This window comes from Elephantulus edwardii, unplaced genomic scaffold (assembly GCF_000299155.1).
Source record: "Elephantulus edwardii isolate Elephantulus edwardi_28Jun2011 unplaced genomic scaffold, EleEdw1.0 scaffold00030, whole genome shotgun sequence".
Classification (NCBI taxonomy): Eukaryota; Metazoa; Chordata; class Mammalia; order Macroscelidea; family Macroscelididae; genus Elephantulus; species Elephantulus edwardii.
Genome location: NW_006399780.1, coordinates 3,538,315 through 3,562,821, shown reverse-complemented (window position 1 = coordinate 3,562,821; position 24,507 = coordinate 3,538,315). Strand labels below are relative to the sequence as shown.

Sequence of the window (24,507 nt, the reverse complement as noted above, 5' to 3'; positions counted from 1 at the left end):
GGCACATAGGAAACAAAGGGAAAGGTTGCTCACAATCTGACTTCGGTTAATGAATATGAAGGTGCGATGGGTAATTTGGACTCAAGTCAAGGGTTTCATACTTTGTGGCTCTCTAGAGACTTGTTGACCAGCCTTTCCCATGGTCTTCACAATTACTTGCTATGCATCAGAGGTACAATGACCAAGAAGAAAAACTGATGCCTTTGAGTTGTGGTCCTAGAGAAAGTATTGAACATATCCTAGTCTGTCAAAAAAAACAAACAAGTCTGTCCTGGAGAGGGTGAAACCAAGCTGCTTCTTGGACACAAGGATTTTAAAGCTCTGTCTCACATACTTTTGGCATTTAGTGAGGAGGGACTAGTCTTTGGAGAAGATTATTATACTTGGAAGTGTCGACAGACAGTGCAGGATAGGAAGACCCCAGATTAAATGGATTGACACAGTGACTGGTGTATTGAGGGTAGGTGTGTCAGAGACAGTGATATTAGCTCAGGGTAGAGCAGTGTTCAAAACAATTGTGCATAGGGTTTCTGAGTCACAGTTGACTGATGGCACATAACAACAACAGCCAATAGACGACCAGACCTCCAAAAAAGGAGTAGTTATTGTTGAGTGCCATTGAGTCAGCTACTACTCATAACAGCCTTAAGAAAGCACATCTGAACTCTGCCCTACAGAGTCCCATCTTCACCATCTCTGCTATCCTTAAGCCCATTGATACAATCACTGTGTCAATCCACCTGACTGGGAAGTCTTCCTTCTTTTTTTTTTTTCCCTGATCCTCCACCTTTCCAAGCAAGATGTCTTTTTCCAAAGATTAGTTCACAATGATAACATGCCCTACGTATGTGAGACAAAGTTTCACCATCCTTGCCTCCAAAAAGTGCCTTGGTTGCATTTTCTCAAAGACATGATTCTTCTTTTGTCAGTCGTGTAACACTCAGTACTCTTCCCCAATGTCATAAATCAACATCATCAATTCTTCTGTCATCCTTAGTCATTGTCTAAATTTCAGGTTCATAGCAAGTGATTGAAGAAACCATGGCTTGGATCAGGTGCACCTTAGTCTTTAAATAGGCATTATTACTCTTTAGCACTTTGGAGAAATCTTTGATAGCAATTTTAGAAGAAATAGAGTAGAACCTAATAAAAGCCTGGTATGTCAAAGCAAAGTTAGGAATTTGAAATTTGAAAGTGTTTTCTCATAGGGAAATGGTGGATTTTGTTAGTATTTAATATTAAAATTACTTTAAAAATTCTAGATATAAATTTAAGTGCTGATTGTTTTTCCCATGGAAAATCTACTGTGGGATTCCAGGGAAAATTGCAAGTATTAGTTGGCAAGGTTGATGTTTTTGAAACTAAAATAGGAAAATTCGGAGTTGCTGGTGTTGTTAGGTATCATCAAGTCTACTATTCACAGACACCCTAAGAACAACAAATTTGAGCTTACCATATCCTGTGCTTTCCTCATCATCTCTCATATGCTTGAGCCCACTGTTACAGTCACTATGTCAACTGGTCTAGTTGAGGATCTTCCTCTCTTTCACTGACTCTCCAACTTTCCAAGCATGATGTCTTTTTTCCAAGAACCAGCCTTTCCTGACAACATGAACAAAGTACATAAGACAAAGCTTCACCATCCTTGCCTCCAAGGAGAGGACATGATTGACTTTCTTCAAGATACTCTTGTTCATATTCTTTAACCACAACTCAAAGGCATCGATTCTTCTGCCATCCTTATTAATTGTCCAACTATCAGATGCATAACATGTAATTCAAAAGACTATTGCTTGAATTATATGTATCTTAGTCTTTAAACGTCTATCATTGCTTCTTAACACCTTGGAGAGGTAATTAACAGCAGGTTTACCCATTAAAATACATATCTTTTGATTCCTGTACTGCTGGTACCAAGGATGTTGATTGTGGATCCAAAGAGGAAATGGTTGACACCGTCAATCTTTTCTTCATCAATCATGACATTGTGTATTGGCCCAATGGTGACGACTTTTGTCTTCTTGTTGCTGAAGTATAATTCACATTGAAGATTGTAGTCTTTGATCTTCTGCAGCAAGCACTTCAAGTCCTCTTTGCTTTTGTTTAGCAAGATTGTGCATAATGTAGATTGTTGATGAGCCTTCCTTCTATCCTGTGACCATGAAGTCTATCCTTCTTCATGAAGTCTAGCCTCTTGAGTGATTTGTTCTGCATACAGATTGAATAGATATAGAGAAAGCATATAGCCCTGGTGCACACCTTTCTTGATTTTAGATCATACAGTGTTCCCTTTGTTCAGTTTGAATGACAGCTTCTTATTCTAAGTATAGGTCTTGAATGAGTACAATTAAGTGTTTTGTGATTTCAGTTTTCCCTCAATGTTAGCCATAATTTGTTATGATCCAGTCAAAACCCTTCCCACAGTCAATAAAACATAAATTGACATCCTTCTGGTATTCTGTTTTCAGTCAAAATCTAACCATCAGTAATGGTTAGAGTAGAAGGAAAACCAGACTTAATACTATTATCTGAGAAAAAGCATTATTTTCTCTTCCCCCCCCCTTTCCTTCTTCCTTACTACCTGTGTTTCTTTTCTCTTTATTTATTAACTTTGGTCCCGTTCCATAAAATAAATATTTTTTTAAAAAGTCAAGCATTGCTACCTATAGTTGGACCATGAGGCCATCATCAGAAAAGAGCAACAAAACACTGCATGGTTCAAAATTAGGAAGGATGTGCACCAGGGATGTGTCCTATCTCCATATCTTTTTAATCTATATGCAGAACAGATTTTCTGAGAGACTGGGTTAAATGAGGAGAAATGTGACATCAGGGTTGGAGGAAGACTCATCAACAATCTGCATTATGCAGATGACACAACTCTCCTTGCTGAAACACTTGCTGCAGAAGGTCAAGGACTGTGACCTTCATTATTAATTGAAGTTCAACATCAAGAAAATAAAGATTCTCACCACTGGGCCAATTGGCAGCATCATGATAGATGATGAAGAGATTGAGATTGTTAACAGCTTCAGCTTGCTTGGCTCCACAATCAGCACTCTTAGTACCAGGAGCCAGGAAATTAAAAGATAAATTGCATTGAGAAAGTCTGCTGTCAGAGACCCCTCCAAAGTACTGCAGAGCAATGATGCCAGTCTGGAGACTAAGGTGTGCCTGATCCAGGCCATGGACTTTGCAATTACTTGCTATGTGTCAGAAAGCTGGACAATAACTAGGGGTGAAAGAAGGAGAATTTGTGCCTTTTAGCAATGGTTCTGGAGAAGAATATTTACTATACCTGGGCTGTCAGGAGAACAAACAGATTTTACCTACAGTGAAACCAGACTTTGTCTTGGAGGTGAGGATTCTGAAGCTCCATCTGACATGTTTTCAACATGTTGCAAGGAGAGACCGGTCCTTGGAGAAGGACATCGTGCTTGGGAGGGTGAAGGGACAGCACAAGAGGGGAAGACCCTTGATGAGATGGATTGATTCAGTGACTGGGTTAATGTGGTAGGTGTATCAGAGATAATAAGAATTGGCACGGAATAGAGCAGGGTATAGGGCTTTTGGTACAGGGTTGCTATGAGTTGCAAGTAGCTCGACAGCACCTAACAACAACAACAAGGTATAAGGTTAAATTACTAATATTTTCTGGATTAGAAACAACAACAAAACTCTACCAAGTATAGAGAATTGGTAATAAATAAATTATTTAAAAAATCAAGAGAGCAAACACCTATCCATGTTTATCTAGAGTCAATTCTGAAACAACCTATTTACAACACAAAGACAGCATTGGAAATGGCAATTAAAATGTAGCCCTTTTTCTTGGTATTTAAATACGTGGAGTTGTGATGCCAGCCCATAGGCACACAGTTTGAATCCAACAGCTGCTTTGTGGAAGAAAGATGGACAGCTTTCTCACATGCAGCTGACAGCCTCTGAATTGTGGACTGATTATATAACAAAAAGAAACGTAAAAATATTAACACTAGGTAACAAGATCCTGCTGAAGATTATCCAAAAGCAATTGGAACAGTATATCAACAGAGAACTGCCAGATGTGCAGCCTGAGTTTAAAAGAGGCCATGGCCTTAGGGACATTAGAGCCAGTGTTAGATGGATCCTAGCCGAAAGCAGAAAGCTCCAGAGGAATATCTACCTGTGTTTCATTGAATACACAAAGACATTTGACTGTATGATCATAACAAATTGTGGTTAATTTTAAGAAGAATGAGAACTCTAGAACAGTTGATTGTGCTTATGTGAAACCTATACTTTGACCAGGAAGCAGTCATCAAAACAGAGCAAGGAAACATGGTTCAAAATCAGCAAGGGTATATGCCAGGGATACATCCTATCTCCATACCTTTTCAATTTATACGCAGAACAGATCATGTGAGAGGCTGTATTCTATAAAGAGGAATGTGGCATCAAGATTGGAGGAAGACTTATCAACAGCCTACATTATGCAAATAACACAACCTTCCTTGCTGAAACTGAGGAAGATCTGAGGCATTTGCTACAGAAGGTCAAGGACTGCAGACTTGAATATGGATTGAAGCTCAACATCAAGAAAACAAAGATTCTCACCACTGGGCTGATTGGCTACATCATGATTGATGGATAAGAGACTGAGATTGTTAACAGCTTCAGCTTGCTTGGCTCCACAATAAACACTCTTAGTACTAGCAGTCAGGAAATCAAAAGACAAATTGCATTGAGAAAGTCTGCTGTCAGGGAACTCTAGAGAGTACAGAAGAGCAATGATGCCAGTCTAGAGATTAAGATGCTCTTGATTCAAACCATAGTCTTCACAATTACTTGCTATGCATTAGAAAGCTGAGCAATGAATAAGGATGATAGAAGAATCAATCTCTTTGAGTTGTGGTGCTGGAGAAAAGTATTGAGCATATCACTGACTGCTAAGAGAACAAACAGGTTCTTCCTGGAGAGGATTAAAGCTTACTCACTACTCCTTGAAGAAAAGAATTCTTTTAAAAAAATAAATAAATTTTTATTTTATACTGGTTTGCTTTCAAAGTTTGAATATATCTTTTTTTATACCAAATCTTTCCCATTTCCTTTACCCATTCCTCCCTCTACCCATCAAATTGTGCAACTCTATGATTACTCCCCTTATCATCCTCACCCTTCTGCTCCTACCCTCCCCCCTTGGATACTCTTACCCACTTTACCAGTTATCATTCTATTTCTACAACAATGGTCTTGTGCAGTGCAGTATTTGTCCTAATGGGCCTGAGTTAGTTCACATCACTTAGCTAGTTAGTCATATAATGCTCTCCAGTCCCTCCCAAGTTAGGTAGTAATTTACAAAATCATTGCTCCAGCATGCTGTGTATTATTATAACATGTGAATGTATCACAATTTCTCAATCTATTTGATTGTTGTTGGATATTGTGGCTGTTTCCATATTCTTATGATGGTAAATAACTCTGCTGTGATCATTGGTATACAAATTTCTGTTTGTGTCCCATTTCCAATTTTCTTGAAGTATGTTTTAAACAGTGAAACAACCGGATGACATAGAATTTCTATGTTCAGCTTTTTTTTTAAATGTTCAGCTTTTTTGAGGAAATACCAAACTGCCTTCCAGAGTGGTTGTACCACTTTACAGTCCCACCAACAACATATAAGAGTTCTTATGTCTCCACATTATCTCCAACATTTATTAATTGTTGTACTATTAAATTTTGCCACTGCTACTGGGGTGAGATGGTATATCATTGTGATTTTGATTTACGTCTCTCTTACTGGGAGGCAAGGATTTTGAAGCTCCATCTCACAGACTTTGGACATATAGCCAGGAAGGACCAGTCCCTTGAAGAAGGGCATCATACTTGGAAGGCTGGAAGGACAGTGCAAGAAGTCCCTTGATGATATGGATTGACTCAGTGACTGGGGTAATGGGAGTAGGTATGTTGGAGACAATGAAATTGGCTCAAGATAGATCATGATTCAGAGCATTTACTATGAATCCCAAGCAACTCAATGGCACATAGCAGTAACAACATTATATTAGATATAATTTATTTGGTTCCTTCACTAAGAATCTGCATTGAATACCACAGTTTTCTTATCTAAAATGAGAAAGTAGGCTGGTAAATAAGAAAAGGTAAATAATTTCCTTCTAAGTGGTCGAGCCAGGTTTCAAATCACCATCTTTTGATTTCACTTTTTCCTGTATGATATGAAATTTGCTGTTTCTCAGCTGTAAACTTAGTTTGCATACAATGAGACTTTTAGAATTAGAATTTTACTTTGGGAACATCTATAAGGTAATTTTATGCTTATAGTATACATTGTTTATGTTAGTGAGGAGTTAGATAAAAATATAATTTCTATAAATGAGAGGAAAGGTGACTCTCTTAAGTTTAATACAGTTGATGTAAAATGCAAGATAGGGGAAATTCCTTAGTATTTGTTATGCACCACATGTACTTTAACTCACCTTGTACGTCCAAGTTGTGTCTTGAAACAATACATTCAAACTCATTTTATAAAATGATTAAACATTAGTGTTTGTAGTTGATGGGTCACTAACCCAGTCAATTATTCTGGGAGATGCATAAAATGTAACAGAAAATAAATATTTTCCTCTACTTTGCAGAGATGAACTGAATTCTGCCTTGGCTGAAGTGTTGATAATATTTCTTTCTAGAAATAGCTGGCCTATGTAGTCACTCGTGTGGTTCAAATCAATCAAGTAGTACAGTCCTCAGTTCAAAGGAAAAAGAGAATTTTATTCAAACTTCATTTGACCTATTTGACTTATTCAAAGGTTTTCAGCCTGAAGGTTTGGCAGGCAAAAGAAATCCTCCTATCATAGCAATACTAATTTTGGTGAAGTACTTGATAATGCTAAAAAGAACTGAACACTCTAATCATCCATAAAAGTAATTAACTTCTTTCTTTAGTCTATTTTGCCAGATTTCCCCTTTGAAGCTTTTCTCTATTGCCTTCTAGCTAAGAAAATAAAGAAAGAGCCCACGTGGTACAGCAATAAAATGCTTGACTGCTAATCTCAGGGTTGCCAGTTCAAATCCTGCAGCTGCTTTTTGGGGAAGCTGTTGTAATCTGTTTCTGTAAAGATTACAGACTAGGAAATAATATGGGACAGTTCTACTCTGTCCTGTGGTGCTGCTGTGAGTTCAAATTAACACAAGGACCACAGGGTTTTGGTGGTTTTTTAATTTCATTTTGTTTTTCAAGGTTAAAGATATTTGAGAGTAATCATCAAAATGCAGAAAAGAACTACATGTATTTTTTAATAAGAAACATGCTTGTAGATATGAAAGTCCTGGTTTGAGGATCTAATAAATTTGAATTTGAACTGAGTGTGCTTATAGTTATGTGAGCTAAGACATGTTATTTACAACCTTTAAATTGCAGTTTCTTGTCTATAAAATGAGGAGAACAAAATGAACTTTATAATGCTGTGGTAGAGATATACACATAAAGTGCTTAACAAAAGAATCAGAGAGTGGCAAGTATTATACTGTATGTGAAAATAGCAATTACGAAGATAATAGTTTTATGGTGCTATAATGAGAAGTGCACGATTACTTTGAGGACAAAGTATCTTTTTTCAGTTGTGACTATGAAGACTGGTGTGTTATATATTAGAATCGAGATTGACTCTTAGAAACTTAGCAGACTTTAGTAGTCATTCAATATTTTCCATATCTGCCATTAAAATCAAACTATGTTTTGAAGCAAGCATGATCCTGAGAGAGACTTTATAAAAATTTATAGGCCTCAAAAGTACACCATAATCCACTTCATGTAACTTGAGCTAAATGAAAAGAGGCCCGGGAGTACAAAAATAATTAATCAGGAGAGTTGGCCACTACTATCACCTTTAACCAGTCATGAAAAATTTGGTCTTATTCATAATCTTTCAAAGTATAGTATGTTACTTCTTAGATTGCTAACCAAAAATATTTTGACTATACCAATTGCTCCGTGCGAGAAAGGTGAAAAAAATTGGATATTCCTATAAAGATTTAAAACCTCACAAACCAGGTGGGAACTCTAATAATTTCAGTGAGTGGAATTATCTTTAAAGTAAGTTGTAATCAGACTCTAAGATGTACAGTGTAATATCAAAATCCTTGCCTTCCAGCTGTTATATACCAACTAGAAGAAAACAAGATATTTTTCCTTGTCCACGTTCACAACTTATTTAACTTCTCACAATAACTCTTTTTTAGAATTGAGGAAGCTATAAAAAGATTCCATCATTGTGGAGATAGTCTGAGAATCCAAGTAGAACATATGTCAGAACACAACAGCGGGCTGTTGCGTGCATCCACTGGCACCCATTCCTATTGGTTAAGGGTTGTCCAGGACAAAATTGAGTCCCTCACATTTGAGTTCCTCTATTCCTTAGCTTCGTAGAACGACAAACACACAGGTTCCATATAAGGATCACTGACAGTGGTGCATGGAAATTCACCAGAGCTGCAAGGTCAAAGTTATGATATGGTGCATTACAATTGTTTGCTACGCTTTCTTACACTATGTAGAAAATGACATTATTAGTACACTGCGAGAAAATAAAAAATGGCAATAAATTTCTGTTCTTTTTCCACATATTTTTATTCTAGTTTACATTCTCACAGTAAGACTGGAATTTTACTGTATGGGGAAGGTTTCATATGGAATGGAATCATTGAAGATTAAAGGTAAGATGACACTTGCAGAAGACAAGTAAATTATCAACAGTTTACTCATAAATTGCTGGAAACTTGCAAAGATTTAAGAGATTTCCCAGAAGATCATCTTTTAGATTCAGATTGGAGAAAAAAAAAAAAAACCAACAACTGGGGAGTACATTTTTTTTTCTATACAAAATTTGCTTTTCTTTTAATTTTTTTAAATTTAAATTTGTTATTAATTTCAGTGAAAATTTACAGAGGCTTTGGATTTCCATTCATTCATTGTTGTAGATTTGTCCCCTCCCAAGGCTACTCCCCCAGAACACTACCCTCTTGGAAAAGTAAAAGAAAAAAATTCTTTCATTGTTTTACAAACCCTCCCCCAGGTCCACTCCACCATGTAGCCATCACTCTAGACTCCTGTCATGACAGAAATACCTAATCACATATCTCTTTTAAACAGTTTTCTCCCTCCTCTGTTTCAGTGCAGTATACATTATTGAACCCATCTTACTCAGTCTCTCCCCAACCCCGAGGTTAGTCCCGTTCTACAACAGTGGCATCATGTAATATTTGTCCTTTTGTGACTGGGATATTTCACTTAGCATAATGTTCTCCAGAGTCAACCATTTTGAATAATATTGCATGAGTTCCTTGTTTTTCAACGCAGCATAGTATTCCATTGTGCGAATATACCACAGCTTCTCTATCCATTCGTTTGTTTAATTTTTTTTTATTTTAATGAAAGTTTACTGAGACTTTGCATTTCCATTCATTCATTGTTGCACACTTTCCTCCCTGCCCACCCTTCCCCCTCAGTTCGCTTTTCTCTTTGGAAAGTTAAAAAAACAAACAAAAACAAACAAAAAAAGGCCCCTGGCTCGCAGCCGTGAAGATGGAGCTGTGCAGTTTCAGCGGGTACAAGATGTACCCCAGGCACGGGAGACGCTACGCCAGGACCCACAGGAAGGTGTTCCAGTTTCTTAATGCAAAATGCGAGTCCGCTTTCCTTTCCAAAAGGAATCCACAGCCGATAAATTGGACTGTCCTCTACAGAAGGACGCACAAAAAGGGCCAGTCGGAAAAAATAACAAAGAAAAGAACCCGCTGTGCAGTCAAATTCCAAAGGGTCATCACTAGTGCATCTCTTGCTGATAAAATGGCCGAGAGGAATCAAAAGCCTGAAGCTTCAGAATCCTTGCCTCCAAGGAACATCCTGACTTCACCCTTTCCAGGATGAACTTGTTTGTTCTCCTGGCAGTCCATGGTATAGTCAATATTCTTCTCCAGCACCACAGCTCAAAGGCATCAACTCTCGTTCTATCATCCGTGGCCATTGTCCAGCTTTCTGATGCATAGCAAGTAATTGCAAAGAGCATGGCCTGTATCAGCTGCACCTTAGTCTCCACACTGATATCGTTGCTCTTCAATTCTTTGGAAAGGTCACGGACAGCAGACTTTTCCAGTGCAATTCGTCTTTTAATTTCCTGGCTGCTGGTGCCAAGAGTGTTGCTGTAGAGCCAAGCAAACTTCTCCAGTATAGTTCAGTAAAAACTTTCTATGTCAGATCTGATGTAAAATGTCTTTTTCTCCTTCTTGGGTAATCAGACTTCATTCAACTTGAAGTACATGAAGAATGGTAGAAGTATCATTGCTCTCCATTTTCTTCTTTCTGCTATTACTGATTCTAGCTCTCTCAGTGTGAGTCAATGTCAGAGATAAAGGTTAAAAATCTTTGAAGTTGACTAGGCATATCACAATAATTCACCGTTAATAGTCACTAACTTTCTGGCTAACCCTGAATCGTCAACTCTATGACAGACTTTCAAAGGTTGACTCTTTTGTGGGATACATATAGGGATTTTCTTGAAGGCTCTTTTGAGGAAGATTAAACTTTGCATAGTTTTCTCATAGTTGTCCTGGAGAAAGTGTAGCCATAGTGTTCCTTGGAGGCAAAGATGATAAATCTTAGTCTCACATACATCAGTCAAGTTGCTAGGTGAGGCTATTCCTCATAGAGGGACAAAGGAGAAGAAGACCCTCAACTAGATGGAATTTTCACAGTGACTGTTGTAATGGGCTCTTGTGTGTCAGAGATCATGAAGATGGAACAGGTTAGGACAGGGTCCAGATCTGTTGTTCACAGGGTCAATAAGGTAATATTTGTCTCAATGACATCTAACAAAAACAACAATTCTCTGACAGGGTAGACCTTGATATCCCAAGAAAGAAAAAGAAAAAAATATTAAGAATATTAAGAGTCATCCCCATCCCTGTTTTCCATGGCCAACTGATGATGACACTTAGATTGACTTTCAGGGGCTGGGAACAATAGTTGTGATGGAGAATTTGCAATGCCAATTTTTCTGCTTGATAAATTGTGTCTTCTAATTTTCTATAGCTCTCTTTGGAGTTCTCAGTTTTATATCCTATTTGTCAATTCTTGAACAAATCCCTTGTTGTTGTTGTTGTTATGTGCAGTCGAGTCGCTTGTTACTCATAGCGACCCTATGTACAACAGCTCTAAACTCTGCTCTGTCCTGTGCCAATCTCACTGTCTCTGACACACTCATCCTGATTGTCCCAGTCACTGAATCAATCCACCTCATAGAGGGCCTTCCCCTCCTGCGCCTGCCCTCCACCCTCCCAAGCATGATGTCCTTCTCCAAGGATCGGTCTCTCCTTACAACATGACCAAACTATGTCAGACGAAGCCTCAGAATCCTTGCCTCCAAGGAGCAGCCTGGTTTAACCCTCTCTAGGACAAATCCCTTACTGTACATTATTACATATCTGTGATTCCAGAATTTACCAATCGTTGTTAAACAAGTTCAAGTTGAAACAGGAAAAAAATTCAAACATTTCCACATGTTAGTCTTATTTACGGTGTTTTCTTTATATCATTAGTGTATCAATATGTTAATTGCTTTGTAGAAATAATGCCATTTTCCTTTATTTTCTATACTCAGAAGGCATGTGTACAGCACTAGCTTTATCTGGCTTCTTATGGAAACAGATCTGTCTTGGAGAATGTGCAACCAGAGCATTCCTCAGAGGCAAGGATGGTGAAGCTTTCTCTCACATACTTTGGGTGTGTTATTGTTGTTGTTGTTAAGTAACATTGAGTAATAGACGAATCATAGCGACCCTATGAATGAAAGACCTGAACACTTCTATAACTCTTGGTGTTTCTCCAAGTTCTTAGGGTTTGCGGAGGCAAGCTATCTTGGAAGTGGATACCACTCCTGCATCCAAGCTTGTTTTAATCAGGGAGCTCCACCAAACACCAAACCTCCCATCCCCTTCTCTCCCCTCTCTTTCTATTCCCTCTCTCTCCCTCAACTCTTCTTCCTAACAAAGATAACAAAGGCTGTCACCATTGGACCAGTAGGCAAAATCATGATACATGGATAAAGGATTGAAACTGTCAATGATCTTGGATCCACCATCAACACCCTTGGTACCAGCAGTCAGGAGATAAAGAAACTTATTGCTTTGGGCAACGTTGCTTTTAGGGTAATGATATCAACTTGAGGACTAACTTGATTCAGGCAATGGGTCTTTTCCATCACACCCTTTGCATCTGAAAGCTGGACAATGAATAAGGATTACAGGAAAAGAATTGATGCCTTTGAGTTGTGGTGTTGGAGAAGAGTACTTGAATATCTCATGGACTGCCAAAAGAACGAATAGGTGTCTTGGAAAAGTTGTAGCCGGAGTGTTCCTTGGACACAGGGTGACAAAGCTTTGCCTCTTATGCTTTGGACATGTTGCTAGGAGAGTCTGTTCCTTGGAAAGGGATATCATACTAGGAAAGGTGGAGGATCAGTGAAAGAGAGTAAGACCCCCAATGAGATGGAGTGACAATGGCTATGGATGCAAGTGTATCAGAGATAGAGAGGATAACACAGGAGAGTACAGAATTCAGATCTGTTGTTCTTAGGGTCGCTGTGAGTCATACTTCTGACAAAAACAACATACATGGCAGCTTTACAGTAAAACAGTATATAGATATAATGTGCTGTTTTCAGGTGTCATCAAGTTGAATATGACTCAGCATTTGGATAATGGATACATTCTTAGGTAATCTGTGTACCATCAATTCAGAACTGACTCATAGCTGATTCTTCAGTGGGTTTTCAGAGGACGTAACTCTCGTGGGATGAGATTGTCTATCTTTCTGTCACAAGCAGCTGGTAGATTCAAACGTGTGCCTTTGGATTAGCAGTGCAACTGCTTTCCACTCAGCTACGAGTCTCCGATTACCCAAATGTGAGTTGCTGTCAAGTTGAATACCACTCAGAGTGATGCTATGAATAGCCAGTCTTCCCTATCCTGCACCAACCTTACCATATTTGTAACACTCAAGACCGTTGCTGAAGTCACTGTCAATATATCTCATTGGGGATCTTCTTCTGCTTCATGGACCACCCCCCCATCTTTCCAAAAATGATGTCTTTCTCTAATGAACAGTCTTGCCTCACTACATGCCCAAGGTATTAAAAACGAAGCTTTGCATCAAGAAGCACTCTGGCTGTTTCTTGTATATATATATATTTTTTTTTCTGAGATACATCTGTTCTTTCAGCAATCCATGGGATATTCAGTATTACTCTCTAGCACCACAACTCAAAGATATCAACTCTTCTTCTGTAATCTGTATTCCTTGTCTAGCTTCAAGATGTGTATGTAGCTGGTAATTGAGAAGATTATGGCCTGAATTAGGTGCACCTTAGTCTTCAAATTCACATCATTGCTCTTCAGCATTCTGAAGAGATCCCTGATAGTGGACTTGCCCAACGCAATACATCTCCTGATTTCCTGACTGCTAGTATCAAGGATTGTTGATCCATGTATCAAATGTTCATCCAAATGTTAAACATTGTTTTAACTTGTACTCCTGTAAATCTATTTACACTAAGTGTAACACAAAACAAAGTAATTTTTCATCACTGTAAAATGACAGTAATATTGGTAACCAAGTATTCACAGGAACGTAGTCATTATCACGTTTTGAAACGGTTAAGAAATAGTTCTGCAAGTACCAAGCCATACTTGATGCAAGAGATTAAGGCTCCTAAGTATCTCGGAGAAATTTGTTCACCGGAACTCTTCCGACCTCTTTGGTTAGGCTGGGGGACACTTGTGGAGAAGGGCGAGGGGAGACTTTAGGGTGTTGCACCTAGAGGCGCTGAAGCGGTGGGAAGAAGAAAGGCATTGTGGGGGCTGGCCGGCGTTTCGGCGGGTTCTGTTAAAATGGCGCCGTTGTCACTAGCGGTCTCTAAGCCATAAGCTGTCAGAAAGAAGCGGAGATTCTGAGCGCCGGAGGTGGGGAGGGGGCTGCTGGCTGCGGCCAGTAGGCCAGGCCCTGCACGCTGCAGCAGTAGGGTCTCGGCGGAGTCTCTGGAGCGCGTTCAGCCGTGGGAAAGGCGGGGTGCAGCAACCGGGTCAGCAGTGGGGGCTGCCCACCTGGGCCAGCCCGCCTCCCTCCCCTTCCCTGGCAGCCTCAATTCCCAGGCCCGGGGCCAGGATGGCGGCCCCGGACCAGAAGTCGCCGAACGTTCTGCTGCAGAACCTGTGCTGCCGGATCATGGGCAAGAGCGAAGGTAAGTGCGCGGGGGCCGCGGGAGCGCGCGCCGTGGGGTCGGCTGGGGCGGGGCGGGGCGGGGCGGCCGGGGCTCCGCGCTCTGGCCGAGGTCGCTGCCTCGCCCTGCTTCGGAGACCCAGAGGGTGTGGAGGGAAGAGGATGCGGGGTCTGAGTTGGGACTTAGTTACGCAGAGGGCCAGACTGTCCTTCCTACCACTCAAGTCAGCAGTGGTGGAACCGCTAAGAGCTGCAGAGGCCTGGCGGGTGCTGTAGCCACGGTCCTGGCTGGCCGAAGCTGCGAGGTTGTCCAGCTGCAGAGGAGAGACGAGAGTGTTGGGGTGGAACGACTGTGAGGGCCTCGGGAGCAGGCTGAGTCACAGCTCCTCTCCTGGGATGACTGGCATGTTGCGTTTTATTTTCTGTGGCACAGGAGCCAGTGAGCTTGGCCCAGGGTGTTCGGAGCTCTTCTGCTTAGGGTTGCTATGAGTAGGAGTCGATTCGACTGCTCGTAACAGCAACAACACGGCACGGATTAAGGCAGGATTCCCATCAGTTGTTCATAAGGGCCTGCGTTTGTGTAGTCAACTCTGTGTATCTACAGCAACGACAACAAAAACGGAGTCACGGAACGAGTGAAGGTGTTTTTTTTTTTTTTTGCATTTGCGTTTATACTGAATGCACTATAAAGGGTAGAACGGTTCCTCAAGTACACGTCTGTGACTGCGCAGCCAGAGTGGTGGTTGGATTTCTCCATCAGAATGCCACAGAAGGGGAGGATAATGTCGAGCCACATAATTTATCCTGATTATTTAGGAAAGTGTAACAGTATTAATGTGGAATGAGTATTTGTGAATGCTTTCTGCCTTTCCCCCTTTTTTTAAGCGCTTATGAGTTGAAGGTTAGATTTTACATAACACAATTCCAGGCAGGTTCATACCACTAATAGGGCTACTGAGAAGGAAAACCAAAACCTATTCTACAAGAAAGCTATTCTGCATCAGAGTGTAAAAAAATGGAATAGTATGTCATCTCTTGTTATTTGGGACTAGGGATTATCCTCAGAAGGGAATTTTATAAATAATTGCAGTAACTGGGTTACATATTTCTTAAGCATTGTTGTTGTTATGTGCCTTCGAGTCGCCTGCTACTCATAGCGACCCTATGTACAACAGCCCTAAATCCTTCTCTATCCTGTGCCAACCTCACTCTCTCCGAGATACCTACCCCAGTTACCCCAGTTACCTCAGTCACTGAATCAATCCATCTCATTAAGGGTCTTCCTCCCCTGTTGTGTCCCTCCATGTTCTCAAGCATGATGTCCTTTTCCAAGGACTGGTTCCTCCTTGCAACATGTCCAAAGTATGTCAGAGGAAGTCTCAAAATCTTTGCATCCAAGGAGCAGCCTGGTTTAACCCTCTCCAGGATGAATCTTTTTGTTTTCTTATCAGTCCATGTATTCAATACTCTTCTCCAACACCACAGCTCAAAGACTTCTCCTACTACCCTCCCTAGTCATTGCCTAACTCTCTGACACATAGAAAGTAAGTGATTGCAAAGACCATACCCTGTATCAGACGGACCTTAGTCTTCAAAGTGACACCATTGCTCTTCAGTACTTTAGTGAGGTCCCTAACAGCAGACTTTCCCATCGCAATACATCTTTTAATTTCATGACTGCTGTTGTCTAGAGTGTTGACAGTGGAGCCAAACAAACTAAAGCTGTGAACAATCTCAATCTCTTTACCATCCGTCCTGATGCTGCCAATTGGCCCAGTGGTGAGAATCATTGTCTTCTTGATATTGAGCCTCAATCCATATTAAAGGCTGCAGTCCTTGACCTTCTGCAGCAAGCACTTCAGGGCCACCTCAGTTTCAGCAAGTAGGGTTATGTCATCTGCATAACATTAGAATATGGAAAAAAATTTGTACAGTTTTTGAGGGGACATATAAAAAACTTCATTTAATAAAGGATTGAGCTTGCATTTTAACCCTTCTTTCATGACACATTACAATTGATGGATATAATTATAGATGGCTTTTTAACATATAATATTAAATGATTGATTTCATAGAAATGTTTAAGAAATATTTGAGCATGCTTCAGGCATTGTCCTGGGTGTGGTGATATAGACATGAACAGGATAGTTATCTCATGAAGCTCATATTCTGGTGGAAAAGGTAGATAATAAACATATAAATAAAACATCAAACCTATTGCTGTTGGGTCAGTTCAGGTTTCCAAAACTGTAAAGTGAAACCAGAGGAGACTGCCTGTTTTTGTTCCTGAAGCTCTGCTACTGAATTAAAACCAGTGTGCCACCAGGGTTCCTATACATATGTAAGAACTAGTAGTAAGTGTTATGAAAAATAGCACTGCCTGCCAGGAGAACAAGCAGGTTCCTCCTATAGAGGGTAGAACCGAGCTGCTTCTTGGAGGCAAGGATTCTGAGGCTTTGTCTGACATTCTTTGGCATGCTGCAGGGAGGGACCAGTCCTTGGAGAGGGACAGCACAAGAGAGGGAGACCGTTGATGAGATGGATTGATTCGGTGATTGGGTTAATGAAGGTAGGTATGTCAGAGACAAAAAGATTGGAACAGGATAGAGCAGGGTTCAGGGCTTTTGTACATTGGGTCACTATGAGTCATAAGTGACTTGATGGCACATAACAGCAGCAACAACACAAGTGGTAAGGAGCTGTCTTGCCAACCTGAAAGCATGTGGTTCAAATCCCAAATCTACCAGCTGCTTCATGGGAGAAAGATGAACAGTGTCTTCCTGTGCAATTGAAAACCTTCTGGAAGGTCAGCTATGAGCTGACTTCTACTCAATGGTACATAACAACTGCAACATTGTGAAAAATAGAGTAAGGTAAATGGCTAGATAATGAAGAGGTCTGAGAAAGCCTGCAAGTAGATATTTAGAGACCCGATTGGAGTGATGAAGTCTGTGTGAGAGGAATGATTCAGGTAGAGGGAACAAGTACAAAGGCCTTCAGGTGGAGATAAGCTTGTGTACCTTCTTCTGTTTTTATCTCTCGCTCTCCTGAATCTCTGACACTCAGTGAATTTTCTAATTTGATGTTTTTAATTGAATATTAAATGTTCCAAGGACTACCAGTGAACAAACAAATCTGTCTTGGAAGAAATGCAGCAGGATGATGAGACTGTCTCACATACTTTGTACATGTTATAAAGAGGCGCCAGTTCCTGGAGAATGAATCCTACTGGGAAAAGTGGGTTGTTAGTGAAAGAGAGGGAACCCTGAACAAGATGGAGTGGCACAATGACTGCAATTATGGTACAGGAGTGATTGTGAAGATTGTGTTAGGATTGGTCAGGATTTCGTTCTATTGTGTATATCATCACTGTGATGCTCAATGGATAGTGCCTAACAACAGTCTGAGAATCAGATATTGAAGGTGGTTTATCATGACTTACCTACATTAACATCAGTATTCCCCCCATCCTTACAATGCTGTCATACTTGCACACATTGTTGCAGCCACTGTGTTCTATATTAATAACTTTATCTGATTATACTATTGGCAGGCTGTACTCTGTAATTTTGAATTATAGAAACTACAGAATGAGAGTTTTTGTATTCAGCTGAGCTATGTTTTCTTTTGTTCATCTTTTAAAGTCCAGCCATCATTTTTTTTTACTTAAATAATGAGTTTACTTCTGGTCATCTAGTGAGTGAATTGGAGGGCCAAGATGTCTTATTCCAGAACTTGTTATCTTAATTAATGCTTGTCAGGATATAATTTGATGGCCTGTATTTCTGCCTGTTGGAATAGAGACTGGAAAGTTATTACTGTGCATGTGGGCACTATTGCATTGTATTTATCAGGACCTATCCTGGTTAGCTTCACAGATTTACCCTCATTTTACTTAATTTTTAAGTTCATATATTAGCAGCACAGTGTCTTATCTTTGGTACTCTGTCAGAAAGCTTTACTTTTAATTCATTGAAGTCTATTTAATATCACAACGGTTAAATACTAGACTCCTAGCCAAAAGGTTAGTGGTTCAAATCCCTGCAGAGCACATTTGAAGATATAAGCCTGATAATAGCTTGATACCCTTGACCTTCTGCACAGAATCTTCATGAGTTGAAATTGACTTGACAGCAGGTAACAACAGGCCAGTACAATGTTAACTCCTTTTCCCAGGCCTTCAAGAACTGTTTATTCCTAACACATATCACAGCAGATTAAAGTATAATAAAGGCCTTACTTATTGTTTTTTAAAAAGGATATCCATTACTTAAACGTGCTAATTTTTAATCTTAGATTAACCTGAAACGTAGACTCCTTTTCTAGGATTCTTGATGAAATGACTTTGACTAAATTATATTTTGGCCCTAAGGGCATTGCTTCCTTTTAGGAACAGCATACAAAGTAGCCCTCCAAATCTCCTTGTGTTATTTTTCTACCTATTTTCTTTGACTTCTTATATGCCAAAGGTCTTTTTAAAGGTTACATCCTTATGCCTTCTTTAACCTATTTCATGAAGTCTTGCCAGTATTTGTTGTCATAATATCCTACTTCCTTTCTTCACAGTTCTAATCACTTTGTGTAGATGTTTACTTATATTTTTATTATGTGTCATTAGTTCATTATCCTGAGTGTTAATTGCTTTACAGTATTTTAGACTTTATGGTGTTTAGTACATAATAGGTGCTTCAGAATTATTTGTTGAGTTACTGATTTGGTTTATTTGACTTTAAAAATGAAAACAGCTTGGAATTGTTAAGCTGGAAATTTGTAGTTGATATTGTTTAATATTTCCCATTTTCACCTTTGGTGGTAGGTTCACAAAACAGAATAATTGCCACTGCTAATTTCTTTACTGCTGTAGATTCTTTGTTGCTTCTTTTGAGTCACAGGATAGGTACATTGGATTTAAGTAAGAGCAGATATTTTCCAAGTATTTTATAATTGGTAAGAAAGATGGTCTAGAAATCTGTGTTCATATAAAATTCAAGAATGAAGAGGTGAGGGAGCTCTGGTAGCCTAGTGGCAAGAAGCTGTGCTGCAATCCCAAAGGGTGCATGGTTCGAATCCACCTGATGCTCCACTAAAGAAGGAAAGAGTCTCCTCCTGTGCCAGTTGGATCTGACTGATGGTAAAAAAAGGAAAAAAAGTGAAGAGGTGGGAATGAAGTGATACACTAAAGTTCCCAAGACCTTGTAGAGAAGCAAGAAGAGTATTTGGAATACTCTTGGAATTTGAGAAACTGGGGAATTTTAAATCTTCGGCTAGGAGAAAATTTGGAGGCTTAAAAAACTTTTGAAGTGGGGAATTTTTGTATGGTAACTTAAACATTTTATTAATGAATTATTTTTTAAAACTCAGAAATATGGTAACCTAAGTAGAATTTTTAACTAGTTATAGTTTGCCAAGGAGTATTCTGACTGTACCCTCTCCAAGACATATTTATTGGAAGCAAAGATGAGAAAGCTTTGTCTCTCATACTTTGGGCATGTTGCTAGGAGAAGCTAGTCCTTGGAGGGAAAACATGCTTGGAAAGGTGGAGGACCAGTGAAAGAAAAGAAGATCTTAAACAAGATGGATAGACAAAGTGACTGCAACAAGGGGCTATGATGTGCCAGAATTGATGAGAATGGCACAGGATAGGACAGGGTTCAGTTCTCTTGTTCACAGGGTCACTATAAGTTGTAGTCACCTTGATGATACCTAATAACAAGCAACAGGCTACCAGAGCTACCAAGTTGTTGTTGTTAAGTGCTGTCAAATCATAGACAACACCATATGAACGAAAGACCTGAACAGTTGTATGACTTTTGTCATTTCTCCAAGTTCACAGAGTTTCCGGAGGCAACTATTTTGGAGTGGGTGCCACTCCTACTTCCAGGCTTGTTTTAATCAGGGAGCTCCACCAAACACTGTCTACCATGGGTAACCATTATCACATTTGACACATCAATGTCACAGTATTTAGCACCACAGAATAGCTGTAGCTGTAAAGACAACAGGACTTGTGGAAGTTTGGGAAATCATTTTTATATTCAGTTTTTCTTTTAATTGGGAAAAACATATTGGGGGTACAAGGAGGCGAGGGTTGGGGGCAGAAGGGTGAGGATGGGCAGGGATGCAGTTGCAGAGCTGCAGATATTGGTTGGTAGGGGGAGCAGGTGAAGGAAATGAAAAGGATCCAGTGGGGACGAGATGCTACAGGGGAATGATAAGCATTTTCCAGTGGTATTTAAACCAACTGCCTTATTACTGGATGCAGACTCTCTGGCTTCTTCATGCTGAACAGGGGCATTGATGTGAAAGGGGAAAGGGAGGACACTTTATCACCTTACTGGTGATCTTGGGTTAAAGCTGCTTTCCTTCTTGCTCTGTTAGAAGATATTTTCCTGTCATTTGCTCCCCTCTGGACTGCATAGTGTTTCCCCAGGTGGGTCCAGTGGGGATGGCTGGTTGAATCCAGAGGCTCCATCCTCCTTTGCTTCTTTAGCTGGCAGTTATATTTCCTTTTTGTCACTGGCACTGGGTTCAGGGTCAGGTCCATTCCTCCTTGGGAATCCTTGAATTCCTGTTGTTGAGCCTCGATCTTCACTGAAGACCAGTCATCAACTGTTTAACTGTTCAATTATCAATAAGCAGAAGTCTGTAGAAGGCCATAGTGGCCCTGTTCCACGTGGTCCGCTTCTCCCGCAGCTCACCATGTATATTCAGTTTTTCTAAATAATTGCTTAATAGCCTAAAAATGTGTTGTTATTTTTCTTTTGTCATGTCATTTAGAAGTAGAAATTTTGGTCTGATCCCTTAACTGTCTTTTTTGTCTCTGTTACCACTTATGAGAAACCTTAATCTGATTCTTCTTTGTATTTTTATCAGGGAACTATTAGAATTATGTTTTGTTTATCATATGGAATTTTTCTAAAATATATGTGGGATTTGTCTTAATTCTTGGTCATCCATTCAATTTGAGGACTTGCCTTTTTTTAATTAGGAAAAATTTTTGCTTTTACTTTTCACTTACGTCTTCCATGAATATAAGTGTTCTACATTTTCTAGTGTCTGATTTTCAAGTTTTCATTTAATATTCTTTATACTTTTGTCCATTTTGCTGCTGAACTTATTTAATTAAATTTTAAAGACTTTACAAATATTTATTTTTGTTCCCCCAAATGGATTGATTTTCTCATCTTTTAATTTTTGATAAGTGTGCTGCATTCCATTGTATTGCTAAGAATGTTAATTATTGTTATCTCAAAGTTATTTTCTGCTATACCAATTATTTCTTCAGGTTTAAGTTCTTCTATTCATTAAGTATGTTAATTTTTATTTATGATGCTGACTAACTACAAATGTATGGCTATCCATTTGATTTCTTTTACTTCAATGCAGTAAGAGTACCTTTCTCCTAAAATTTTGGATAGGCAACATAAAGATCAATGGAGAGAAGAGTAGAGTTGTCAGTTTTATCTTACTTGGCTCTACAACCAAACATTCTTGTTACTAGCAGTCAAGTGATCAGACGTATTGCATGGGGAGAGTGTGCTCTCAGGGACGTCTTCATAGACTTGAAGAACAGTGATGTCAGTTTAAAGACTAAAGTATGCTTGATTCAGGTCATGATCTTTTCAGTCACTTAACTCTGTATCTGAGGATTGAACAATGAATAAGGATGACAGAAGGAGAATCAATGCCTTTGAGTTATGTTAGAGAAGAGTACTGAATATCTCATGGATTACCAAAAAGAATAAACAGATAGATATTGGAGAAAGTGAGCCAGAACTCTCCTTAAAGGCAAGGATGACAAAGCTTCATCTCACTTTGGGCATGTTGTTATGGGGACTATTCCTTGAAAATGGGAGTTGTGCTTGGAAAGGTGAAGGGTCAGTGATAGAGGAAGACCCTCAATGAGATGGATTGACACAGTGACTGAAGCAATGGGCTCGAGTGTGTCAGAGACAGTGACGATGGCGCACGATAGGATAGGGTGCTGTTCTGTTGTTCATAGGTCACTATGAGTTATACTCGATGGCACCTAACAAAAGCAACAGTCTGATAGAAGGATTAGCAGCTGCTGCCAAGGTCCATACTTGGAAATCCTGTCAGTAATGTGGCATGGTCATTCTCTTCCAGGCTTGGTACCTTTTAGTATTTTTTCTAGGCTTTCTAGATGTCTTATTCTGCTGTTGTGCCAGTATTCAGGTAGGACATTGCCCTGCATCTGCAACTCAAGATTCCTTTTTTATCCCTTCTAAATGAAGCTGATAAAGTATTTTTATTGCCTTTGCCTGCCATAATACCTAACATGGAAGACAGGAAGGGATACCCTGCCCTGTTCAGCACCATCTTCACAATCTCTCACAACTCATCCCCACTGGTACAGTCACTGTGCTAATCCATATTGGCATGAGTTCTCCTCTCTGACAACCCAGTATTATGTCTTTTTCCAGGTACTTGTCCCTCTTGACAGTATGCCCAAAGTATGTGAGATGAAATGTCATCATCCTTGCCTCTACAGAGCACCTTGATTTTACTTCTTGTGAGAAAGACTTTTTAAAATTTTTGGCAGTTCATGAGATGCTCAGTACTCTTCTTCAGTACTACAATTCAGAGGCATCGATTCTTCTGTCATCATATTCGTTGTTCAACTTTTAGATGTATAGAAAGCAGGTGAAAATTCAGTGCCTTGGGTCATATATACCTTAATCTTTAAACTGACATTACTCTTTAGTACTTTGGAGAGGTCCTTAACAGCAGATTTTCCCAAGGAACACGTCTTTTGGTTCTTCTGTTCATAGAGTTTTTGAAGGCCTGTCATTTCAGAAGTTAATGGATGATCCGGTCTCCTCCTTAATCTGTCTCAGTCTGACAAGCAAGCGCTGTAGCCATAACAGCAAACTGTAAAACAAGCAAGCAACATGCATGCTTTGGGAAATAGAAAAACTATCTGTCATTTGACTGTGTATCAGTCAGCCCAGCAAAAGACTGAAGTTGGGTTGCATCAGTTCTGTTTGTCTGAGTGATGCTAGAGATCCCAGGATGTGAGCTAGTCACACTTAGGGTGTGTTAAGAGGTGGGGCATCCATTCTAGGCTGACTTTCTACTAGTCTCAAAGGAGCCTAGGCTAGTCTGCCTGACTAGGGATGATGTCTTAGCCAGTCTAGGGGATGGGTGCAGGCCAGGCAGGGTACCCAGTCAAAGATGGCTCTCTTAAAGAGACAGTCACAGCTGATCTGATAGGTTAAGATTCATGGTCTTTGAAATCTCGAAGGACAGTTTTACTCTCTGTACAAAGGTCCCAGGGAGTTGGAATCACTTCAGTGAGATTATTATTTTTTTTTTCACATGGACTGAGGCTGGAGAAGCTACATTGTGAGCTCAACTTTAACCTTTCCTTTTGAATTTTGAAATAAAATTCATTGTTTGTACTTTTTTTCATTGTTTGTATTTATGAATGAAGAATAATGTTGATTTGTATTTAGCTGCATATGTGGGTAAGAGGACTGAATCATTTTATAAAGTCATAGGGATCCAGGTGTGTCTACTGGTAATTCTGTTTTGGGATTTATTACAGATTTATTGCCAGGCATACTATCTTTTCTTTATTACCACTTCAACAACTTCATAAATAAAATAACTGCTTTTCTTTAATAATAGACAGTTTTAATGTATTTGCTTTCTTACACTCCAGAGCCCATAGTAGGTAACCATTCTTCTTGTTTCAGAACCTTCACAAGGTTATGCTGTCCTAGGGCAGAAGTTTGTTTTGTCTTTAGCCCAGGCACCTCCTGGATTGGTCAGTGTAACCCCTACACATAATTTTGCCTCTAATTCTGCCTCATTAACATCATAAAAGTTAGGGTTTACAACACATAAGAAATTTAAATTATTCTAAGAATCATAGCTGTGTTGATGGACAGCATTAATCATCACAGATGACAATTGAATATTTTCAACTTAATGGAATTTTTGTGGGTATAGGGTCTAGAGGCAGATGTGTTTAAGCAACCATCTTAATCCCAGTAGAAATAGATTTTATAAATGAGTTTCCACATTGATTTCCCCATGACCCAGTTTTATTTGTTTTTGTATTTGACTTTAAATTTTGGGATTCTCAGAGTCCTTTTTTTTTTTTTTAATTGGGAAAAATATATTGGGGGTACAAGGAGGTGAGGGTTGGGGGCAGAAGGGTGAGGATGGGCCAGGATGCAGTTGCAGAGCTGCACAGTTTGGTCGGTGGGGGG

The 24,507-nt window shown here is 39.6% G+C and overlaps 1 protein-coding gene across 1 annotated transcript in view; it reads left to right on the top strand.

The window, feature by feature from the left end:
- The first annotated feature begins 14,195 nt into the window (after positions 1-14,195).
- Positions 14,196-24,507, top strand: part of TUBGCP3 (tubulin, gamma complex associated protein 3) — a 130,284-nt gene continuing 119,972 nt past the window's right edge. Inside the window, exon 1 of the mRNA XM_006883803.1 lies at positions 14,196-14,291. Within this exon, the coding sequence (XP_006883865.1) occupies positions 14,216-14,291 (76 nt within the window). The 5' untranslated portion in view covers positions 14,196-14,215. The remainder of the gene's footprint in view (positions 14,292-24,507) is intronic.